Genomic DNA, 24,444 nt, shown 5'->3' with positions numbered 1-24,444 from the left:
ACACCACTTTAAGAGAGTGGGAAGTCCCTCATTTCAGGTCACAATGATAGATAATCAAAGCCCTGGCGAAGGGTGTGTTACAGTTGTTACATTTCAGGGTGGTACAGGTTGACAAAGGGGGTGCTGCTTTGCAGCTAGTTTTTTGGGGGTTGTGGAAGGATTGTGGGGGTGTGAGAGGATGTCACAATGGAGATCTGTTCAGTCTGTATGGAGGTTAGTGCCTATCGGTGATGGGCTTTGCGAGACCTTCGGCATACTGTGAAAGTGAATCCTTGACACTGCAGATACACCATCCCCAGGCAGCCACGCCCTGTGGGAGGGATTTTTTGGTGTGGAATGGATAGTAGCTCTCAAAGTGTATCTGCAGTGAGTAAAACTCATTTGCCCAGTATGCTGAAGATGTTAGAAAGGCCTTCACAGATGGGCACTTCCCCAAGATGTAGTCACCAGATTTTCTTTGCCATATCTCTACATACCCACAATCCTCCCACCAGCTACAAAGGAGCACCATCTTCAATTCACAATACCATCTCTAGACTGAAGTGGATTGGAACAGCTGAACCACATGCTTCAACAGGGTAGAGGGGAATACATAGCACTGACCAGGGATCAAAGCCAAGCTCTTAAATTCACAGTCCATTATTTTACCACTGAGTCACATATTCTTAATATTATTTAGAAATAAACAAATAAACATAACTTTACTAATTGATATAAATGTGCTTCTGTTTTTGATTAATCAATGTGCAGTTGTCATAGCAATTTTAGCTCGTGTTTGAATGTTAGTGTAGAGAACATTTTGTTAAAGGTACTCAGTTATTTGCAGCTGTTAAACTCCATGTGCTTGGTGTTCATTTAAAATAAAGAGTAATTACTGTTTCTTACTCTTGTGCTGAATGTCTGTGAAATGTCAATAAACTTTGCGTATCAGTTACATCTCCTCCAAAAATTTGTATGGGAGCAGTTACTATATAAACTCATTACTTAGCTGGTTGATATTCTACTTAACCTGACCTTACAGATAGAAAAAATTCTTCACTATTTACTTCTTTTCTGCTTGCATTTATGCCGAACAAAATCCTTTCTTTTGTGGTGTAATGAGGTTGTCAAATGAATGAAATTCTACTTGATTTGATCCCCAAAATTTTGCTAGTCTGAGTTGATTCTAGTTCATGATGGAATAATCTGGGATTAACATTAATACAATGCTACTTTCAGAGCTCAGCCTTGTCAGAGTTGTGGGGTTTTTTTTTTTTTTTTTTCTCAAATCTAAGGTAAACTGCTTCATACAGTCAGTCCTAAACTGAACTGCCTGAGAACAGAGCAAATGCTAGCCTTCTCTGCTGTAACAGTCAACACTTACTATCCTTCAGCTCCCCCCACCCCCACCCCCCTCGAGTAACCAGCGGTCCTTCCACCTCGCCCCTCTACATGCGATGCAATGGATCATTTCATTAAACATACCTAAATAAGATTAGGTTTCAAAATTTGATAACTATGACTGCTTCTGGGGACCAGTCACTCATACAGCTGTCAAACATTGTTGCATGTTTAGTGCTACCACTGTATTAGCCAGCAATTTTTCAATAAAATTAAAATGTGACAGGCTCTTATCGTTACCAGTAATGTGAAAATTTTTGTAGGTCTTTTTTGTTTCATGAACGTGATCTTCACTATTCAGTATTTTCCATTTTGTGAATGTTTCTCACATATGTTCACAGTATCATCTCTGTTCACCAATGACGAGAGCACTGTTGCTGTCAACATACATAAAGTTCGTGAATCTCTTTCCTGAGATAAAACCACAAATTCAGGAAGTCTTCAGGCAGCACAGTAATCTCCGCAGTGCAGATGCAGAACTGCAGCAACGGGCCTCAGAATACCTCCAGCTGAGTATAATTGCATCAACTGACGTTTTGGTAAGTCTGTTAAGGACTCAGTTGACAACGTTAGCTCAGTTTTATACAGGTGGTGCTACTTCTTATGATATGATGAGATTCGAAAGTCTTGGGATATCTTAATCTCTTTAACAATGAAAGAATCTTAAAATGTGTTCAAAGAAATGCTAGAGTAGCAATAACGATAAACACTGAGTTGACATGGAACAGCAACACTTCTGATCAATGTAACAGTTGTCTATGTGGCTCTTGGTCTGCCATATGTGTAAGAAGATTGTCAATATGGACAATGGCAGTTGCTACTTGCCAGAAATAATGAACAGCAACCACTATTCTGAGTAGTTGCCTCAAAGAGATATTCTGCAGTTTACACAATGTCACCTGAAGCAGAGAGTCTTACAATAAATCGACCTGTTGCAAAAGCCTAGAATATCTTGGAGTAGCTATTAGTTTAAGAATGACATTTAACTGAAAAAACTGCTGCTTGCTGTGAGCAAATACATGGAGTGAATATTTTATTTCGATCCCATCTCACCAAGAAGTAATGTGCATAGATCATAAAGGGCAGTTGTATGCCAAATCAGCCTTGCAAATTACTGTACTTAGGATGTACTAGACAGCCGACATCATTACATAATATTCACAAACCTTCAGCTCAACATTGGCACACAATGAAAGGTTGATAATGGAGGCAAGTGGATTTTAAGTGGTCACTAGGTGCTATTTGCTCATATAGGTTATAACTGTACATACTAACTGCATTAGTTACACCTTTGTCATTCATGAAAAATTGCTCTGTGATGCTGACAAATGACGAAAAAAGAAGTATGGGACTCTAGTGCATACATATGACCCTCCTCAGTCTTAAAGTGTCTACAGTTAATTATGATTATGGGATTTTCATATATGAAACATTTGTGGAGTAAAACCTTTGAGCTCCAATGTCTATGGAGAACAGAGTGTTCATTTTTACTAATATGAAGCTGTTTACAATTAAAGTGCTGTGTTGGCAGAAGAGCCAACACCGTGTTGCTAGAGGAGGCCGAAATGCACGCGTTTAATTACACGCAGACTGGCGTGAGGTCTGGAACAGGACAATGTCTTGAGAATTGCAAATAAAGTACGTAGATGATGTAATACTTAACTTTAATCCATAATTGTAGAACATCGGTCTGACGGTACAGGCATCACAAGTTAAATATCTATTGATAATGGCGCCTTGCTAGGTCGTAGCAAATGACGTAGCTGAAGGCTATGCTAACTATCGTCTCGGCAAATGAGAGCGTATTTGTCAGTGTAGCATCGCTAGCAAAGTCGGCTGTACAACTGGGGCGAGTGCCAGGACGTCTCTCTAGACCTGCCGTGTGGTGGCGCTCGGTCTGCAGTCAGTGACAGTGGCGACACGCGGGTCCGACGTATACTAGCAGACCGCGGCCGATTTAAAGGCTACCACCTAGCAAGTGTGGTGTCTGGCAGTGACACCACATAAAGCATTGGACATCGTACTCAAATTATGCTGGCAACATCAGAGCCAATGTGTTAAACTACTGTACAAATCTGGTGGAGGAATTGTTTCCAGACTATGATGTGTATTTTACCACATTTAGTCATCCCAGACTTGACAATTTTCAGTACTATTATACAGTTAAATGTCAAAATTGCACAGCGTATCTGTGCTCAGTTTGCCTTCCCACATCTGTATCAACGTGGAAACTTGTGTAGGATACTGTGACTGTAGTCACCTGTATCACAGAATTGCTGCACCACCACCTACATCTACTTCTGTGCCAGGTTGTTGCTGTACAGGTGATAAAGCTGTATTAAGATAGATAGAAATCTCATAAATTAGTGTCACTTTGTGTATGTGACCCAGACTCACTTTCATTGGCATAAATTATAAATTAAAACTACATCCCTAATTTTTTGTATGTACATTTGGCTGAACATTTCTTAATATAATACACAGTGTGACAAACGGAGTAGTGATTCATTGTCCAAGATACAGTACTTTGACAAAGCTGTTAGAAAATGGATTTGCACATTATTATTTTCTTGCAGGCAACAGTTTTAGAGGAGATGCCAGCTTTCCCAGAGCGAGAATCATCCATTCTTGCTGTTCTAAAGAAGAAAAAGCCAGGAAGGGTTCCTGAAAATGAAGTCAGGGAAGGAAAAAGCCCTGCACCAACGGTTAATAACCATCAGCCAGAAACAACTCCGTCACAGGTAGAGAACAACAAGGAAGCAGTTATGTCACTTCTTTCTTCTTTATGTATGAGAATGAAACAGTTTCTGCATGTTTCAGAGGTCTTTCTTCTTAAAATGGTCATAATTGCTCCTTCTTTTTTTAAGTCACCACTCGTTTTGTCTCTTGTTTGTTTGAGTTTCCCCACACAGTCACTCCATACTGTAAGTATGGTTCAAAAAGTCAGTGATACACTGTACCCAGAAGGTTCTTGTCTGAATACTGTGATAGCTGCATCATTAAGAATATGACAGAGCTCAGTTTCTTACAGGCAGTATTAGTGTGTGTGTGTGTGTGTGTGTGTGTGTGTGTGTGTGTGTGTGTTTTATCCACAAGAATAACTAAGAATCTAGCAGTTTCTACTTCTTCCAGCTTTGTTCCATCAACCTCTAAATCCATGTTGTCTACAGCCTTCTCCTTGTTTTTAAACACTGCATAATAGCCTTTTTTAAATTTATAACCAGTTCATTTTCCAACAGCCATTGAGCTGTGACATTTGCAGATGTGTATGCTGTTCTCTCAAGCTATTCCGTTCTTTGGTCACTATTTAGTATTGTCATGTCATTAGCATACAATATTTTCTTTCCTTCCTCCTCAACACCTATATCATTAAACAAATTAAATAACAATGGCCCCATTACTGAACCCTGTTGCACTCCATATTTGATGGGTTTGGTTTGTGATTGGTATGAGTTTCCTAATGATACATACTGCTTGCTGTTGCACAAGTATGATTTTATCCATTCACCAGGTTGCTCTTGAATGCCATAGTTTCCTAATTTTTGTATCAGCATTTCATGGTCAGTGGTGTCAAATGCTTTTGAAAGATCCAAAAACACTGCAGAGACAACTCCCCCCCCCCCAACCCCCCCCCCATGTAAGGTCTGTAAAATGTATTCTGTTAGACAGGCAATTGCTGATTCTGTAGATTTACGCTTTCTGAAACCATGTTGTGAGGGTATGAGAATGTTATGTTTGTCCTAATAATTAACTAGTCTAATTGTTGGGTTCAAATTAATGATATGAATATAATAGAGGGAAACATTCCACGTGGGAAAAATATATCTAAAAACAAAGATGATGTGACTTACCAAACGAAAGTGCTGGTAGGTTGATAGACACACACACACACACACACACACACACACACACACACACACACACACACACACAATTCAAGCTTTCAATTCAAGCTTTAGCAACCAACGGTTGCTTCATCAGGAAAGAGGGAAGGAGAGGGAAAGAAGAAAGGATGTGGGTTTTAAGGGAGAGGGTAAGGAGTCATTCCAGTCCCGGGAGCGGAAAGACTTACCTTGGGGAGGGGGGGGGGGAGGGAGGGAGAAAGACAGGTACACACACACACACACACACACACACACACACACACACACACACACACACACGGTATGTGTGGATGGATATGTGTAGTCTATTTTAATTGACCTAATACTTTCTTCTTCGTTTGACCATCTTTTACCTTTCTTTCACCATTAATTGCATTCCAAGCTGCCTTTGCCTTGTTTTTTGAGTTTGTTATGGTGGTGTCAATTGCTATTGCTTTTGCTTCTCTTATTGTTTTTCTATACTTCTTTTTTAACATTTTGTAGTTTTCAGCTTCGCCCATCCATCTCGGATCCTGCAGCTTTCTTCCCTGTTCCAGTACTTCACTAGTAGTCCACTGTGTTTGATGTTGCAGCCTTTCTTGTCTCTTTACTGGAACACGTGAGGCAATACTTACCTTACGACTTATCTTAGAAGAAAGATTAAGGAAAGGCAAACCTACGTTTCTAGCATTTGTAGACTTAGAGAAAGCTTTTGACAATGTTGACTGGAATACTCTCTTTCAAATTCTAAAGGTGGCAGGGGTAAAATACAGGGAGCGAAAGGCTATTTACAATTTGTACAGAAACCAGATGGCAGTTATAAGGGTCGAGGGCCATGAAAGGGAAGCAGTGGTTGGGAAGAGAGTAAGACAGGGTTGTAGCCTCTCCCCGATGTTATTCGATCTGTATATTGAGCAAGCAGTAAAGGAAACAAAAGAAAAATTCGGAGTAGGTATTAAAATCCATGGAGAAGAAATAAAAACTTTGAGGTTCGCCGATGACATTGTAATTCTGTCAGAGACAGCAAAGGACTTGGAAGAGCAGTTGAACGGAATGGACAGTGTCTTGAAAGGAGGATATAAGATGAACATCAACAAAAGCAAAACGAGGATAATGGAATGCAGTCGAATTAAGTTGGGTGATGCTGAGGGAATTAGATTAGGAAATGAGACACTTAAAGTAGTAAAGGAGTTTTGCTATTTGGGGAGCAAAATAACTGATGATGGTCGAAGTAGAGAGGATATAAAATGTAGACTGGCAATGGCAAGGAAAGCGTTTCTGAAGAAGAGAAATTTGTTAACATCGAGTATAGATTTAAGTGTCAGGAAGTCATTTCTGAAAGTATTTGTATGGAGTGTAGCCATGTATGGAAGTGAAACATGGACGGTAAATAGTTTGGAGAGGAAGAGAATAGAAGCTTTTGAAATGTGGTGCTACAGAAGAATGCTGAAGATTAGATGGGTAGATCACATAACTAATGAGGAGGTACTGAATAGGATTGGGGAGAAGAGGAGTTTGTGGCACAACTTGACCAGAAGAAGGGATCGGTTGGTAGGACATGTTCTGAGGCATCAAGGGATCACAAATTTAGTATTGGAGGGCATCGTGGAGGGTAAAAGTCGTAGGGGGAGACCAAGAGATGAATACACTAAGCAGATTCAGAAGGATGTAGGTTGCAGTAGGTACTGGGAGATGAAGCAGCTTGCACAGGATAGAGTAGCATGGAGAGCTGCATCAAACCAGTCTCGGGACTGAAGACCACAACAACAACACCGTGTCATTACTTCTGCAAAAGCTGATTAGTTGTCCATGATGATCAGATATTTCTGTCTGAACTCCATGTGACTCATAGTTAAACATATTAGTAATTATGTTGTCAATAACTGTCTCACTTTGTGAAGTCACTCTTGTTGGTGCAGTTATTTTTGCTTTCAAGTTATGCTGTATTAACAGTTCTTCAAAATCCTGTCTTATTTTTGTGTCTTTTTTCCTATTTCAATGTTGAAGTCTCCACATATAATAAGGTTTCTCTTCATATTCATTCTCAGTAAGCTAGCAATTTTTTTCAGAAAGATGCTAATATTGCCACATGGTGATATGTACACACAAAACCCTTTAAAATCCTCTGTCATTTAGCAGTATCACTGTTTACATTCTTTAAGAGAGTACCCGTTTTAATATATATACAAACGCTACCACCCTTATATTTAGATCTGCAGAAGTATCTAGCTAGTTTGTAGTCCTTTATTGCAACATTACCTATTTTACTTTGTTAGTCCATGTTCACTGATGCATACTTCACTCAGGAGTACTTCTGCTTCTAATTTTTTGTTACCGAAGTATTGAATATTTTGATGAAGTAATTTTATGTAATTTTTCTTTTGTTGGTCTACATGTTGTGAGCTGCATTCCGAGGCAAATTCTTTAGCATCTTCTTTTTTTGTATGGTGGTTATATTTTTCTTTTCCAGCTAGAGTGTATGATTTTTCACCCTCGTCAGGCCATATTAGTTTCCCTTGCTTCTAATGATTTTGCAGACATCTGCAAACATTCTGCTGAATGTTACAGACCCAAGTCTATTTAAATGCAAACCATCCTTCGCTAGTGAGTTATCACATAGGAATTTGTTTGGGTCTATAAATACTGCCCCAAGACGATCACATTGTTCTTTAAGAGCACAGTTTATTTTCGCGATACATTTTTCACTCACTGACCTTCTGTTTATGATTCCGCTAAGTATCAGCCAAGATCCTGCATCCCCCCAGGGGATCCACAACTCTTTTGTGGATACGTGCGTAGCGAGCACGGGACCCCGAGCTGATGTGGCCTTCCTTCCTTTCCGGGCTGCATACCTTCCCTTTCCGCATCCTTCCCCATCCCCCATCTTCGCCACTCCCCCCCCCCCCCTCCCCCTCACCTCTGGCTCTTTCCTTCCCTTTCTCCCCCTCTGGGAGTATGGTTTGTGCCTACGTCCGGAGACGGACGCTTGTAAATGTACCACATTCTTCGCCTTCCTTGTTTGTAAGTCTTCATCCTTCCTTTGTCCTTCTCTTTTCCTTACCTCTTCTCTTTACCCTTTTCTCCACTGCGGCGTTTGAGACCTCTCTTCTTTCCATTCCCTTTCTTCCTCCCTGTGCGTGTCTGAAGGCCGACCCACGCACTTCCATGCGTAGCCGGTGACGGGGTAACGCGTAATTCCCCACCCCGGGTAGACAGGTAGGACACGTACGTACCCCCTGGTAATGGCCAGGCCCAGGGAGGGGTGATTACCCGAGCTGATACCTTCCGAAAGTGCCGATTGGTCCCTCCGTCCGTTTGTCGGGAGGTGTGACCTGAGGTGTGAACAATCACCTAAGGCGGAAGTGCCCTCAGAGAGGGCCCCCACAAGGGAGGAGCGCGCCATCGGAGACGCCGGTAATCATGGGGGATTCTTCCGCAATGGTTTCCTCACCTTCCACTATGTCTGCACACAAACGTAAGTTCACTGAGTCTCAGCCACAGTCAGTTCTTCCATCGTTGCCACAGTTCCTTGTTGTTTCTCGGTCTGACGAAAGTCACGACTTCTCCACGGTCAACCCTTTCATTATTCAGAAAGGTGTCGACGCAGTTGCAGGTCCTGTAAAGTCTTGTTCCAGATTACGGAATGGCACCCTGTTATTAGAAACACACAGTGCCCTCCAGGCACAAAAATTGCTGCGTACTTCTCTGCTCCACACCTTCCCTGTCCGGGTGGAACCGCACCGTACCTTAAATTCCTCGCGTGGAGTCGTTTATACACGCTCCCTCGATGGACTGTCTGACGAAGAAATTGCACTACCTGTCTGACCAGGGCATAACGGCTGTTCATAGGGTTATGAAAAGGGTTGACACGAACATCATTCCAACCCGCACTGTCTTCTTGACATTTGACAAAGTTCAACTCCCATCGAAAATCAAAGCAGGCTATGAGATAATTTCCGTTCGCCCTTACGTCCCAAACCCTACGCGTTGCTATCGGTGTCAGCGGTTCAATCACACCAACCAGTCCTCTTCCAATCCGGCCAAATGTGTTACGTGTGGCAAGGATTCCCATGAGGGTGCTTGTCCACCTCCATCCCCTCGCTGCATCAACTGTATGGGTGACCACGCTGCTTCCTCTCGAGATTGTCCCGTTTTTAAGGACGAAAAGCTCATCCAGGAAATTAGAGTAATGGAAAAGGTGTCGACCTTTGCTGCTCGAAAATTATTCGCCAGTCGACAGCCCACCGTGCCTCAGAAAGGAAAATACAGCACTGTCCTTGCTTCTCCTCGGCCAACAAAGGAGGCGGCCACGCAGACTTGCGACCTCACCTTTAGTGCCACGGTCGTCAGATCGGCCAGCGCAAAGATCGCCCGTTCCACCTCACCACTTTCGCCTGCCCACTCTCTGGCTCACCCTTCGTCGAGTTCTGCTAAATCTCGAGCCCAAAAGTCAGACACAAAGACTTCGAGAAAAGAGCATACTCGTGAAGAGTTTTTACGTACGGCAACTTCCCAACCCTCGGTTCCTCCTTCCTCTAAACATCATGCTTCCAAGTAGGCTACAAAGAAACCTAGTTCCTCTCCTTCTCCGCCAAGGCGTGTCCTATCTACAGCACCACCTGGCGGAAATCACCCTCGGCCGTCTTCTGTGTCGCTGAGGCGCACTGCTGGCGGCCGATCAACCGGCCGATCGCTGGTGGCAGGAGCTGCTCCTGACCAACCTATGGATCAGGATCTTCTGCCTTCGGCTGAATGCCATTCCATGCTGTCGGTCGCAAGCTCAGAGCAGTCATTGAGTTGACAGCGACCTTGGTCACATCCCTCCATTTTCTGTTCACCCTATGTCCATTATCCACTGGAATATCCGCGGTATTCGAGCCAATCGGGATGAATTGTCGATCCTCTTAAGATCCTACTCGCCGGTCATCTTCTGTCTTCAGGAAACAAAGCTGCGTCCCCATGACCGCTTTGTTATCCCTCATTTTCAGTCCGTCCGATCCAAAGAAGAGCGGCGCGTTTCGTCACAGGGTTATTTGGTAACCGTGATAGCGATACGGAGATGTTTAATAAACTCAAGTGGCAGACTCTGCAAGAGAGGCGCTCTGCATCGCGGTGTAGCTTGCTCGCCAGGTTTCGAGAGGGTGCGTTTCTGGATGAGGTATCGAGTATATTGCTTCCCCCTACTTATACCTCCCGAGGAGATCACGAATGTAAAATTAGAGAGATTAGAGCGCGCACGGAGGCTTTCAGACAGTCGTTCTTCCCTCGAACCATACGCGACTGGAACAGGAAAGGGAGGTAATGACAGTGGCACGTAAAGTGCCCTCCGCCGCACACCGTTGGATGGCTTGCGGAGTATGGATGTAGATGTAGATGATCTCCCCTCTGTTGAAGGCACTCCAGCACATGGAGGACTCATGATTCTTCTCCATGACACTCTCCATTATCACCCAATCCATTTAAACACTTCCTTCCAAGCTGTCGCCGTCCGTCTTTCCCTTTCCGGATACACGTTCTTGCTTTGTACTGTATACATTCCATCGTCCACACCAATGGCACGAGCTGATCTCCTTCATCTTCTTGGTCAGCTTCCACCCCCATATTTGCTGGTTGGGGACTTCAGTGCCCACCACCCGCTTTGGGGATCTCCACATCCTTGTCCACGTGGCTCACTATTGCTAGACGTCTTCCACCAAGCAGATCTAGTTTGCCTCAACACTGGGGTCCCTACATTTTTGTCTGCCTCCACGACAAATTTATCTCATTTGGACCTTGCGGTCGGTACTGTTCCGCTAGCTCGGCGCTTCGAATGGTTCACCCTTGATGATACACACTCGAGTGACCACTTTCCATGTGTCCTTAGACTGCAGCCTCAACTGCCCTTCATGCGCCCGCGACGCTGGAAGTTTGCCCAAGCCGATTGGACACTTTTTTCGTCTCTAGCGACATTCGATGACCGTCACTTTCCCAGCGTCGACGATGAGGTCACATATATTACCGACGTTATTCTTACAGCTGCGGAACATTCAATACCACGCACCTCCGAATTGCCCCGGCACCCCCCAGTTCCTTGGTGGAACGAGGCATGCCGTGATGCAATACGTGAGCGGCGACGTGCTCTCCGCGTTTTCCGCCACCATCCTACTTTGGCCAACTGTATCCGCTATAAGCAGTTCCGAGCGCGATGCCGTCGTGTCATCCGCGATAGCAAGAAGGCAAGCTGGAAATTCTTTATTAGCTCATTTAACACCTTCACTCCCTCCTCGGAAGTTTGGAGTCGGCTTCGACAGTTCTCAGGCGCGCCTAGTTTCTCCCCGGTCTCTGGGCTCACTGTCGCGCATGACACATTAGTGGATCCCGTCGCAATTTCTAACTCGTTGGGTCAGCACTTTGCTGAGATTTCGAGCTCTTCAAATTACCCGCCAGCGTTTCTCCCGAAGAAATGTGCAGCGGAAGTGCGACCTCTTGCCTTCTCCTCTCAAAATCGCGAAAGCTACAATACTGTTTTCTCCTTGTGGGAACTCCAACATGCACTCTCTTCTTCTCACTCCTCCACCCCAGGACCGGATGGTATCCACGTCCAAATGTTGCTGCATTTATCAACCCATAGTCTGCGTTACCTCCTTCGCCTTTATAATCGACTTTGGACCGACAGTACTTTTCCCAGACGATGGCGGGAGGCTATCGTCGTTCCTGTTCCGAAACCTGGAAAGGACAAACATCTCCCCTCTAGCTATCACCCCATTTCTCTCACGAGTAGTGTCTGTAAGGTTTTGGAGCGTATGGTGAATTACCATTTAGCATGGTGGCTGAAATCCCGCAGTCTTTTAACACCTGCCCAATGCGGATTCCGAAAGCATCGTTCTTCAGTTGACCATCTTGTTGCTCTCTCCACTTATATCATGAACAGTTTTCTCCGGAAACGCCAAACAGTAGCAATATTTTTTAATCTGGAGAGAGCATACGATACCTGTTGGAGGACAGGCATCCTCCGCACACTGTTCTCTTGGGGCTTTCGAGGTCGGCTGCCCCTTTTTCTTCGCGAATTTATGGCAGAGCGCACATTTAGGTTGCGGGTGAACACTACTCTCTCCCGTACTTTCTCCCAAGAAAACGGGGTACCCCAGGGCTCCGTGCTGAGTGTTGTACTGTTTGCCATTGCCATCAATCCAATTATGGATTGTCTCCTTCCTGATGTCTCGGGCTCCCTCTTTGTGGACGATTTTGCGATCTACTACAGCTCTCATCGGACCAGCCTTCTTGAACGACGTCTTAAAGGATGTCTCGATCGCCTCCACTCTTGGAGTATCGAAACCGGCTTCCGTTTTTCTCCCAGTAAGACCGTTTGTGTTAATTTTTGGCGACGTAAGGAGTTTCTTCCACCCTCCCTACATCTAGGTCCTGTCAACCTTCCGTTTTCAAACGTCGCTAAATTCTTGGGTCTTATGTTTGACAGGAAACTGTGCTGGTCCTCCCACGTTTCCTATTTTTCTGCTCGCTGTCTGCGATCCCTTAACACCCTCCGTGTCCTGAATGGTACCTCCTGGGGAGCGGACCGAGTGGTCCTTCTCCGCCTCTATCGCGCCTTAGTGCGCTCGAAATTGGACTATGGAAGCATAGTCTACTCCTCTGCTCGGCCGTCTATTCTTCGGCGTCTCGACTCTATCCACCACCGTGGATTACATTTAGTGTCTGGAGCTTTTTACACCAGCCCTGTGGAAAGCCTTTATGCTGAGACTGCTGAACCTCCGCTGTCCAATCGGCGAGCAGTCCTTCTGAGTCGTTATGCTAGCCATCTGTCTTCCATGCCTGCTAATCCAGCCCATGACCTTTTTTTCGACGCCTCCTTTGATGTAGGGTATGCATGCCGCCCCTCCTCCCTACTACCACCGGGAGTCCGCTTCCGTCAACTACTCCATTCTCTTTCCTTCCGCTTTCCTAAAACCTTCTTGACAACTTGGGGTACAGCACCGCCTTGGCTCCGTCCCCGGATCTGCCTGCTCCGTGACCTTTGTCGATTTCCCAAGGATGGTACCCCTTCACTTGTTTATCGTCGGGCATTTGCTGCTCTATATGCACAAATGACGGACGCCACATTTATTTATACCGACGGCTCGAAAACTTCGTTAGGTGTAGGGAGTGCCTATATTGTTGGCGACACCCCAAATCACTTTCGGCTTCCCGACCAGTGTTCGGTGTATACTGCGGAGCTTTACGCTGTTCTCCAGGCTGTCCACTACATCCGCTGCCATCGGCGGATGTAGTACGTTATCTGCTCAGATTCTCTCAGCTCTCTCCTCAATCTCCAAGCTCTTTACCCTGTGCACCCTCTGGTCCACCGGATTCAGGACTGTCTGCGCTTGCTCCACCTGGGGGGCGTCTCAGTGGCGTTCCTCTGGCTCCCGGGACACGCTGGTATCTGTGGGAATGAGGCGGCCGATATAGCGGCCAAGGCTGCAGTCTCTCTTCCTCGGCCAGCTATTCAGTCGCTTCCCTTCACCGATCTATGGAGCGGTTTATGTCGCAAAGTTGCTCATTTATGGCATGCGCATTGGTCAACACTTCCCCATAATAAATTGCGGGACATGAAAGCTCTTCCTTGTGCTTGGACCTCTTCCTCCCGAACGCGTCGTCGGGAGGAGGTAATTTTAACTAGACTCCGGATAGGGCACTGTCTTTTTAGCCATCGACATCTTTTAAGTGGCGATCCTCCCCCACTCTGTCCCTACTGCTCTCAGCTGTGGACGGTAAGACACCTTTTAATTGAGTGCCCCTATTTTAATCCGTTACGCTCCCGTCTACAGCTATCGCCTGATATATCGTCGATTTTAGCAGATGACACGCGCTCAGCCGACCGCGTTCTCAAGTTTATTAGTGCCAGTGAAATGACGTCAGTCATTTGAAGCTTTTTTTTGGGGACAACCAACCCCTTTCTGTAGTGTATTTTTAAGCCTTTCTTCTGCTTTTAGTTTCTCCAATTTTATGACTTTCGTTCTCATTGCTGCTGGTTTTCAATTTCGGTTTTTTACTGTTTCCTAAATCACGGACCGGGCGCTGATGACCTTAGAAGTTTTGCGTCCTAAAACCAAAACAAAAAAAAAAGATCCTGCATACATATTTCTTGCAGAACAAATCATGTTTCTTGTTTCGTTTGCCATTTCTTCCTCATTGCTGCTCCTTCGTTCCAACGTGTATAAACACCCCTTTATAATTATGTCTGGTTTCAGAATCTGGTTCTGTAGTAGCTTGTCTTTCATTACCCATATTTTTAAAATGTTTACTGAGTTGTTGTGTTCTAATTCCAGGTCGTATGTCGATCTTGCAATTGGAGACAGCAATATTCTTCAGCAGCAAATCGCCAATTATTAAAAAGTCATTTTGCTTTTGTTGCGTATCTGTTACCTTGTTTTGCCTTTTGCTGTATGTCGCCACCTTCCATTTTTATTTATCTTCCAGGTTTTGGCTTACTGAGTTTACAGAGACATCAACGGAAACACTTGAAATGTTGTTTTTAAAGTCCGATCGTTCACTCGTATTTTTGCGATCTTCTTGCTTTTCCGTTTGCTGGTTTTTACACACACAGGACTTCTTTTCTTGTATTAATGTATCGTTTTCTTTCTTGATGGTCGAAAGTTCAGTTTTTAATGCCTCAATGTCACTTTGTAGTAACTTCATAATTTGGTTTTTTGTATCAACTGCACTTACAAAATCAGCCTTTTCGTCACATAAACAATTGTGACGTGTCCATGGAAAATCATCGCTGACGAATTTTAGATTTACTTTCGCGCACTTTTCATGTAACCAGTAGTTGCATTTGATACACGGAATACCCTTCATCACACGCTTTGCACATTCTCTACACGAAAGTAGCCAAATTGGCGTATACCTTCCTGATTAAATCAAGTTGTCATATTCCATTTAAACGTGTCACCATGTCTAATTTTTTCTATTTTTGGATTTACACAGTTTCTCGTAAATAAGAGCAAGTTGAAGCCTGACAGAAATGCACATATATGTAAATATTATTGTTGAATCTTCTGTTTCTCACTAACTATGAAATAGCTGTTCACATTCTGGAGAAGTAGGGAAATTCTCTCGAGACACATGTGGAAGAAAGATACATGCATTAAATGTGCCAGTAGCATCTTAAAGCCAGCAGTTCAGCAGTTTTGATGTACATTGTGTGAACTGAGACTTTCATTCTTTTGTATATTTAAAACTTCATTTTGAATAAAGAAATTAGAATGTTGAGCTATTTTGTGAAATTTATCTCTAGAAACAATGTTTCATAAACTGGTCACTGTCTTTGCAGCCTAATACTACAAACAATGCATCAGCAGATCTCCTGGGGCTTAGCACACCTCCAGCTTCTCAGCCTCCAGCGACGAGTTATCTGTTAGATGTCTTTGGAGATATGTACCCTCAAAACAATGCCACCGTGAACAATGTCACCCAGGCTGAGAGCAACGCTAAGAAGTTAGTATAAATTAATACAAAATTTAGTTGTTACTGAAATGCGTTTTATATTTATGTCTACATTTGTCTGTTTCCAGGTTTGTGTGTAAAAATAATGGTGTCTTATTTGAGAATGACTTGATACAAGTTGGAGTGAAATCAGAATTTAGACAAAATCTTGGGAGATTGGGGCTCTTCTATGGAAATAAAACGTCCTTCCCGTTACAGGTAAAAAATAGCTTTAAATAATTAATTTTTTTCTGATGGTCATTTAAATGTTAATATAATATATTTCTGATGTTACTTTCTGCAGAACTTTGTACCACGTCTTTCCATATCAGATGAACTTGCACCAAAACTTAACCTTCAAGCAAAGCCTGTGGAACCACCCATCCTGGAAGCTGGTGCACAGATACAGCAGATGATAAATGTTGAATGTGTGGAAGATTTTATAGGTATTTAACATATAAGCTTTATATAAGACTATATTTAAACCTACATATAATGTAAGAATAGCTAAGTTTCAGACTTTTAGCTGTCGAGTCCTGCCATGGAAAACTCAATGAAATTAACCAGATGAGCATAACTAGCTAAAGTTCAAGTGATGATTAAATAGAAAAAAATCATTTCATTAGTTAGTTAGTTTTCAGTTATTTGTATGACTTGCAAGATTATATTAAAGTAATGTATCTGTTTATGTGGTGACCACTGACAGACACCGAGTACTGAAGAAAATGTTCTTAATCAAAAACCATAAATGAACTTAGTAGTCTGTGACAGTACTCACATTACCAGTGAAAAAAAAACTAATGGAAGATTTTTTTTGTGAATGATACCAGTAAAAGGATACAGAATTTAAAATATAATTAGTAGAACAGTTCCACAAGCTAACAGAAGTAAACAGTGCACTGGAGAGGGAGGGAGAGTGTGGGTCAGTCATTGCCATTATGATATGTCATATGTGCAAAATAATGTTATGAGAAGGAAAGTTGCTACTCACCATACATTGGAGACGGTGAGTCGCATATAGACACAACAAAAAGACTCTCACAATTAAAACTTTCACCCATTAATGCCTTCATCAACAATACACACACACACATACACACTCGTGCGCGTGCACACTCACACACGACTGCAGTCTCAGGCAACTGACACCACACTGTGAGCAGCAGCACCAGTGCATTATGGGAGTGGTGACTGAGTGGGGGTAAGGTGGTGGCTGGGGCAGGGAGGGGGAGGGATAGTATGGTGGGGGTGGCAGACAATGAAGTGGTGCAGGTTAGACGGAGGGCAGGGGGAGGTGGGGAGGGGGCTGAGAAGTAGAAAAGGAGAGAAATAAAGAGGCTCGATGTGGTGGTGGAATGACGTCTGTGTAGTGCTGCATTGGGGTCAGGGAAGGGGCTGGATGGCTGAGGACAGTGACTAATGAAGGTTGAGGCCAGGAGGGTTATGGGAATGTAGTATATATTGCAGGGAAATTTCCCACCTGCGCAATTCAGAAAAGCTTGTGTTGGTGGGAAGGTTCCATATGACACAGGCTGTGAAGCAGTCATTGAAGTGAAGGATATCATGTTTGACAGTGTGTTCAGCAACAGGGGTGGTCCACTTGTTTCTTAGCTGCAGTTTGTTGGTGGCCATTCATGTGGACATACAGCTTGTTGGCTGTCATGCCTACGTAGAATGCAGTACAGTGGTTGCAGCTTAACTTGTAGACCACATGACTGGTTTCTCAGGTAGCCTTACCTTTGATGGAACAGGTGATGTTAGTTACAGGGCTGGAGTAGATGGTGGTGGGAGGATGTATGGGACAGGTCTTGCATTTAGATCTGCTACAGGGGTATGAGCCATGAGGTAAGGGATTGGGGGCAGGAGTTGTGTAAGGAAGGACGAGTATATTGTGTAGCTTTGGTGGACGACGGAATACCACTTTGGGGTGGGGCGGGTGGGGGGTGGGAGGGGGGGAAGGATAGTGGACAGGACATTTCTCATTTCAGGGCATGATGAGAGGTAATTGAAACCCTGGTGGAGAATATAATTCAGTTGCAACAGTCCTAGGTGCTACTGAGTTATGAGGAGAATGCTCCTCTGTGCCCGGACGGTGGGACTTCCACAACCCTTACTCTCAATCCCTTACCTCATGGCTCGTACGCCTGTAATTTACCTCGATGCAAGACTTGTCCCATACATCCTTCCACCACCACTTACTCCAGTTAGTGACCGGTCACTAACTCACCTATCCCTTAAAAAGGCAGGGCTACCTGCGAAACCAGTCATGTGGTCTAAAAGTTAAGCTGCAACCACTATGCTGCGTTCTATGTAGACATGACAACCAACAAGCTGTCTGTCCACATGAATGGCCGAGAAACAAGTGGACCACCCTGTTGCTGAACACACGGCCAAACATGATAGCCTTCATTTCAGTGACTGCTCCACAGTCTGTATCATATGGATCCTTCCCACCAACCCCAGCTTTTCTGAATTGTGCAGGTGGGAACTTGCGGTTCATTCGTCTGAGACTGCAGTTGTGTGTGTGTGTGTGTGTGTGTGTGTGTGTGTGTGTGTGTGTGTGAGAGAGAGAGAGAGAGAGAATTGTGTTTGCACGTGTGTGCATGTGCACGAACATGTGTGCATGTGCGTATGTGTGTGTATTGTTGACGAAGGCGTTAATGGCCAAAACCTTAATTGTGAGAGTCTTTTTTTGTTGTGCTTATCTGCGACTCAGCATCTCCGCTGTATGGTGAGTAACAACGTACCTTCTCATAATATTGTTACATGGAACAGGATAGGAGTGGAAAATGTGATTATATTAGTTAGTTAGTTAATTACGTGTGCCAGTGATCAGTCTCACGGTAATATTATGATGGGGAACGTGTCAAGTGCGTAAGAAATGCACACGTGAATGATGGTGGTTTCTCTCTCTCTCTCTCTTTTTCTCTCTCTCTCTCTCTCTCTCTCTCTCTCTCTCTCTCTCTCTTTTTCTCCCCCTAGCTTAAAATTATTACCTACCCCATTTCTTTAAATGGCACAAAATGCATATATTACAGCTATAGATTTATTTATTCCTATTCAAGAATTCATCTGTAGTATAGAAAGAGTTGTCAGGGAGATAAGATTACAATTTATTTTTAAAACTGTTACTGCTGTCTGTCAGGCATTTTATTTTATCTGGTAATTTATCGAAAAGTCTTACATCAGCATGTTTTACCCCTTTCTGAGCCAAAGATAGGTTAGGTAGAGGATAGTGTAAGTCTTTAAATTGCAATTAAAATGAACTGAAGGTGAGCAGGACTTGTAGCCAATCAAATGGATTGTAAGATGTACTAAAGAAATTATTTGAAGAGTTTGAACAGATAACGAAAGACCTAAGCAACACCTCAATGGAAAGTTGGCAAAACATGCAGAGACAACGTGGATGCTCAGAAAAGTTTAAGGGAGGCCTTTATTTAGCAGTGAATGTCTGTAAAATGAGTGGTTGGGTGGTCAGCATTGATATCTGCTTCAATGTATCTTCTTAGCTCAAATTTTGTGTGGTTGTGTGTTAATACCTGCTTAAGTGCAACACCTTCAGCACAAATTTCATGATGTGCAGATGTGAATGTGAAAGTTTTTTTCTCAAATTTGTGCATTAAATTTCAAATCTAAATGTATGTAATAAGTTGAATCATGTGTAACTCTCATAAAAAGTCAATGTAGCCTTTGAAGTGAAAGTTTCCTTGAGACATTGTTGATCCATCAGAAATGAGATGAGCTGGTATAGGACCAGGATATTGTGTGCCATGTCTCGGGCAACCTGATCATATAGTACGTGGCCTTCGCCATCTCAGGAACTTACAAGTTTACACAATTTAGTGAAAGAAACTGTATTTAATTACAGATTGAACTAGGTAACAATGGTGCCAGTTGATCACTATCTGTAAATAAATGTTTGAAGAAAATTGTTTACAAAAGAATTTATAAATACATTGAGAAAAGATGTATAATGTATTCAGTCAGATTTCTATAACATGTGGGTGTTGCAAGTTTTCCAACTTTCGCTTAATTGCATGCTGCTTCTGTGATCAGTTCCAGAAAAGTTTGTTTTGTTCGTTATGATATTAATGCTGCATGTTTTAATAAAAATGAACTATTGTTTCAGATGCCCCAAGTATGAATATCACCTTCATATATAACAATGTACCCCAGAAGTTAACAATAAAACTTCCACTAACAGTTAATAAGTTCTTCGAACCAACTGAAATGAATGGTGAATCATTTTTTGCACGGTGGAAAAACCTTGGTGGGTAAGTAAGAGTTACGAAAAATATTTTTAATTCAGCAATCCAACTAAATACTAATCATTCTGAGTTGCATTGAGGATCTGCTGTAAGTCTTAAATATAAATCAAGAAAATCTGTGCTGCCATATTTGAGTAACACCTTCAAAATTTAGCTTTATCTGTTAGGCATCATTGGGTAAACAAGAAAAGATTTTCGAAGAAATATTATTCGTACTTCTGACACTTTAATGAAGAGTAATTAAGCATTTTTGTGCAAGTGATATAATGTGCATTTGCATGAGTTCGGGTTTGTATGTTTAGTTCCAATGGAAACCTTATTGGCCAAAAACTTGATTGCTTGACAGTCTTTTTGTTGTGCCTATGTTACATAGTGAGTAGTAATCTATCCTTTTCATAGTACTGCAATATTATGAAAAGGATGGATGGCTACTCCCCATGGAGCAAAGGTGTTTGGTCGCAGACAGGCACTACAAAAAGACTCCTAAACATGTAAGCTTTCGGCTAGAAAGCCTTCCCTCCCCCTCCCCCCATCTCTCTCTCTCTCTCTCTCTCTCTCTCTCTCTCTCTCTCTCTCTCTCTCTCTCACACACACACACACACACACACACACACAGTTTCTCTGGCTGCCAATTACAGAAAACACATTCAAATGTGAAAAAGACAATGTTCAAAACATTATGGAAAGAGGTGTGTGTGTGTGTGTGTGTGTGTGTGTTTTTCAGAAGGCCTCCTAACCGAAACCTTACATGTTTAGTAGTCTCTCTGTTGTGCCTCTCTGCAGCCAAACATCTGTTATATGGTGAGTGGCAATTTATCCTTCTCATAATATTGCAGTCAGCCTGGAAAAGTTTGTTTGGTTTCCCTTTTTAAGAAAAAAAATTCATATGTTGTTGGTTTTTAATTTGCTTCAGCAAGTATCACTCTGTCATTGAAGATCAGGATGCTAGAAAGCTGGTTTCTGTTGCACGCTTCCATTCATTAATGCCATAGAAAATAATATCCGAGAACAGTTCTGCTCTTTAGGCATACACTTGTTGGCCACTGTTGATTGTAAATTACTTGTTTGCTCTAGTTGCTACCTACGCAAATGGCTTCGGTGGTTTTGAAGACCACTCCATGTGATTCTAAATGGGAGAATGGTTCAATTTATTTCTTGAGATTTTGCTTCCAGTCTGTTGAAACTGATAAGCTGAGCTGAGGTGGTTAAGCACCAGAGCTTTCCACCTTATCCCACGCCCTCCCATGTACAGGCTAACAATTATTCAACTATATGAAATAAAATCATCGTAACTTCTGAACAGTTTGATTTAGGACGTTCAAACTGCACAGTTGGGTGCAGGGCACAATGGGAATTAATATGGAATGTATGGTTTGGATTAGTGACTAAGCCCACCTTTATTTGGATAGGTTCATCAGTAAGCAAAATTGGCATATTTGGGGGACTGAGAATCCACAATTTGCGATCAAGAAGTCTCTTCACCCTCAGTGGGTGACTGTGTGGTGGATATTCCTTGATGGCGTGATGACTACAGAGTGCTATGAGAAGATTTTGGGAGATGGTTTCATCCCCTTTATCCAAAGTATGCAGATTTTGACAAGATGTGGTTCATGCAAGATGGAGCTTGATCCCACCAAAGCAGGAGAGAGTTTGATGTCCTGGAGAAGCACTTTGGGGCCCACATTCTGGCTCTGGGGTACCCAGAGACCACTGGCTGGGCCTCGATAGGCCACCAAATTCTCCGGATCTGAACACACACAACTCCTTTTTATGAAGCTATATTAAAGATAAAGTGTACAGCAATAATGCCAAAACCATGACTGAGCTGAAACAGCCATTCAGGAGGTAATAGACAGCATCAATACTCAGACTCTTCAGCAGACCATGCAGAACTTTGCTATTATTCTGCATCACATCATCATCGATGATGGCAGGCATATCAAACATGTTCATAACCTAAAACCGAATATCGGTAGCGATGTTTACATGTTGAATGAAGTGTGCAAATACTGTAGTTTGTAACTAACTTACATTTTTTCATATAGTTCAATAATTGTCACCCTGTATTTGGATTTATGTTCACACTTTTATGGCTCTTCTAATACCTTACAGGAGTGCAAAAGAGGTCATTTACCAGTAGTGGATTTTCTTTGGAGGGCTTGGCGAGGAAGATCTCACTTAGGGTGAATGGGAACAATCCATGTGAATCTCTGACTACTCATCGCGCCTTTTGAATTGTTCTTACACTCCCATGAGAATTGTAAGAATGATTATGTATTTTTCACATTCTAAATTGTTAGTTGGCTAAAGATTATGTTGATCAGAGCCCTAAAGTTTTTTGATGTCTCACTGGTAAAATGTCCAGATTCATGTTCATTCAGCAGGTTTGCAAGTTACAGTAAGAGTTGCTTGGTTTTTAATTTTGTATTTATTAAGGAAGATTCATTGTGAGGCATATAAAGGATGCATGAGCAGTGTGGATTCTGTTTACCACATCCTATCTGGAGGTGGAACATTTGGAGACAACACATTTGAGATACTTAACTGTGATAACTGCTGTCAGGTGCAGCGGGACATGAAGCAGAAACAGCAGCAACAAGGGAAAATGAGCACTAGACCAGGATTCGAACCTAGGATCTCCTGTTTACTAGGCAGGTGCGGTAACCACTGCGACGTCCAGGACATTATTACCACATCTGCACGGAGTAGCTAGGTATGCCTCACGGCCGATCCACATTCCCACTGAGTGCCACCTATCTGCAGTCCCTGTCCATGTATACTCCTGTTCACTGCTTATAGGTTCCCACTGGAGGTCAGATGTATTTGTACATTCACACTGAAGAAAGGTGGATCTGTTACCCAGCCAGGCTTATCAATTTGAGTGAGTGCGTAGCGTCTGTGCCTTCAAAAGAACACACACTATATAGATCCCACAGCTGTGAAACACTATATGTAAATTGAAGGGGGATACCTGCTGTCAGCTGCAGTGGGACAGCAGTGATCCCCCTTCAATTTACCTATTGTGTTTCACAGCTGCGAAATCTGTGTGGTGTCTGTTCTTTCAAAGGAACAGACACTTTGTGTTCAAATAACACTCAAGATAAGTGAAGTAAAATTCCTGTTCCTGAACTGGTGTGTGAACCTGCTACAGCAGTTCGAGGCAGGCTGTTTTCTAAGTGTCTAGTTAGGCCAAATTGTGCTCATATGTACTTTTTAATCAGATGATGAGAAATTGCAGTTCAAGTGAATCAACAGAAGCATTAGCATCTGCAAATACTGCATCTCTCTTATGTGTGTGAATGTGAGCAATCTTTGAGTGAAAATTATTCTATCAAATCAGTATCTAATTTCCAAACTACTGTTTTTGGATGACTTTCATGGAATGTGGGTAAAAAGTAGCGAAATGCGTAGATAAAGTACACAGCCTTGTTTACACCCATTTGTGAGTGGTAAAGTTTGATGCCACTAATCACCCCATTATGAAGTGTTTTGATCAGTTCTACAAAATGTTCAGGCTAGCCAATGCATCATAAAAACACCAACATAGCATATCTAGGCTATGTCAGATATTTTAAGACATAGTTTTCTAGGTTATTGAACACTGAGACTGGAGAAACTAAAGTCTCGGTATTTCATTTATACTTCTCTGGTATAGGTAATCATTTCAGTGGTGTTTCTGAAGGAGCAAAGCCTGCACATATTCTGGAAATACTTTTGCTGAGACAGCTGTTCAGCAGACTTCTAAGATAGTTCCGGTGAGGGAAAGCAGAGACTGCTGACAAAGGCCTCAATGGCCGAAAGCTATAATTGTGTGAATCTTTTTTGTTGTTCTTATTGCGACTCAGCATCTCCACTATATGGTGAGTAGCAACTTTCCTTCTCTGGTATTGTTACATTCCAGCCTGGATTTTCCATTGTTTGATAGTTGTTGAAATCACATTTTAAAAAATACAGTAACTATGATGGAATTTTTCATGTGTTCTGGTACTACTTAGGTGGTGTTTCCATTAGATAGGTAAAAAAATACTCCAGTCTTCAAGTCTAATTCTCTGCTAATGAAGTCTAGAGGGCAAGGAATCTTTCTTGGTGTCAGATTTAATAATATCATTATTCAACACTCAGCATGTCAGTGATGCAGCCATCCGTGGTTGTTACGAATGCAACCATCCTTGGGTTGTTACAAATGAAAGTTCAGATTCCCTTGTTTTCATGAAACCAGTCTTATCTTATTTTTGACACCAAAGGTTTCTTCTGTGATTATACATTGTTGCGCCTTAGTGAAGTCCATACTTGGTTTTTAAAGGTTCATTCTGTAGTTTTATGGTACGAAACTGAGGGACAGTTCTGCACTTAGTACTTTGTTTAAAACCATGTATACTGTCAACTTCATGAGACATTTTAAAATTACAAGAGGACCATAGTCTGCATGATTCCACCATACAACAGCCAAGGTCAGCCATGTACTGCCT

The 24,444-nt window shown here is 42.7% G+C and overlaps 1 protein-coding gene across 1 annotated transcript in view; it reads left to right on the top strand.

Annotated features, from left to right (window-relative positions):
• LOC126198440 (AP-2 complex subunit alpha) overlaps window positions 1-24,444 on the top strand; it is a 363,223-nt gene that overhangs the window by 276,192 nt on the left and 62,587 nt on the right. The window contains exons 12-17 of the mRNA XM_049934762.1: window positions 1,722-1,919; window positions 3,957-4,121; window positions 15,556-15,719; window positions 15,797-15,926; window positions 16,012-16,153; window positions 19,837-19,981. Of these exons, the coding sequence (XP_049790719.1) occupies window positions 1,722-1,919; window positions 3,957-4,121; window positions 15,556-15,719; window positions 15,797-15,926; window positions 16,012-16,153; window positions 19,837-19,981 (944 nt within the window). The remainder of the gene's footprint in view (window positions 1-1,721; window positions 1,920-3,956; window positions 4,122-15,555; window positions 15,720-15,796; window positions 15,927-16,011; window positions 16,154-19,836; window positions 19,982-24,444) is intronic.

This window comes from Schistocerca nitens, chromosome 8 (genome assembly GCF_023898315.1).
Source record: "Schistocerca nitens isolate TAMUIC-IGC-003100 chromosome 8, iqSchNite1.1, whole genome shotgun sequence".
Taxonomy (NCBI): domain Eukaryota; kingdom Metazoa; phylum Arthropoda; class Insecta; order Orthoptera; family Acrididae; genus Schistocerca; species Schistocerca nitens.
Note: the sequence above shows the minus strand (reverse complement) of the source record. Positions and strands in the feature narration are given on the sequence as shown.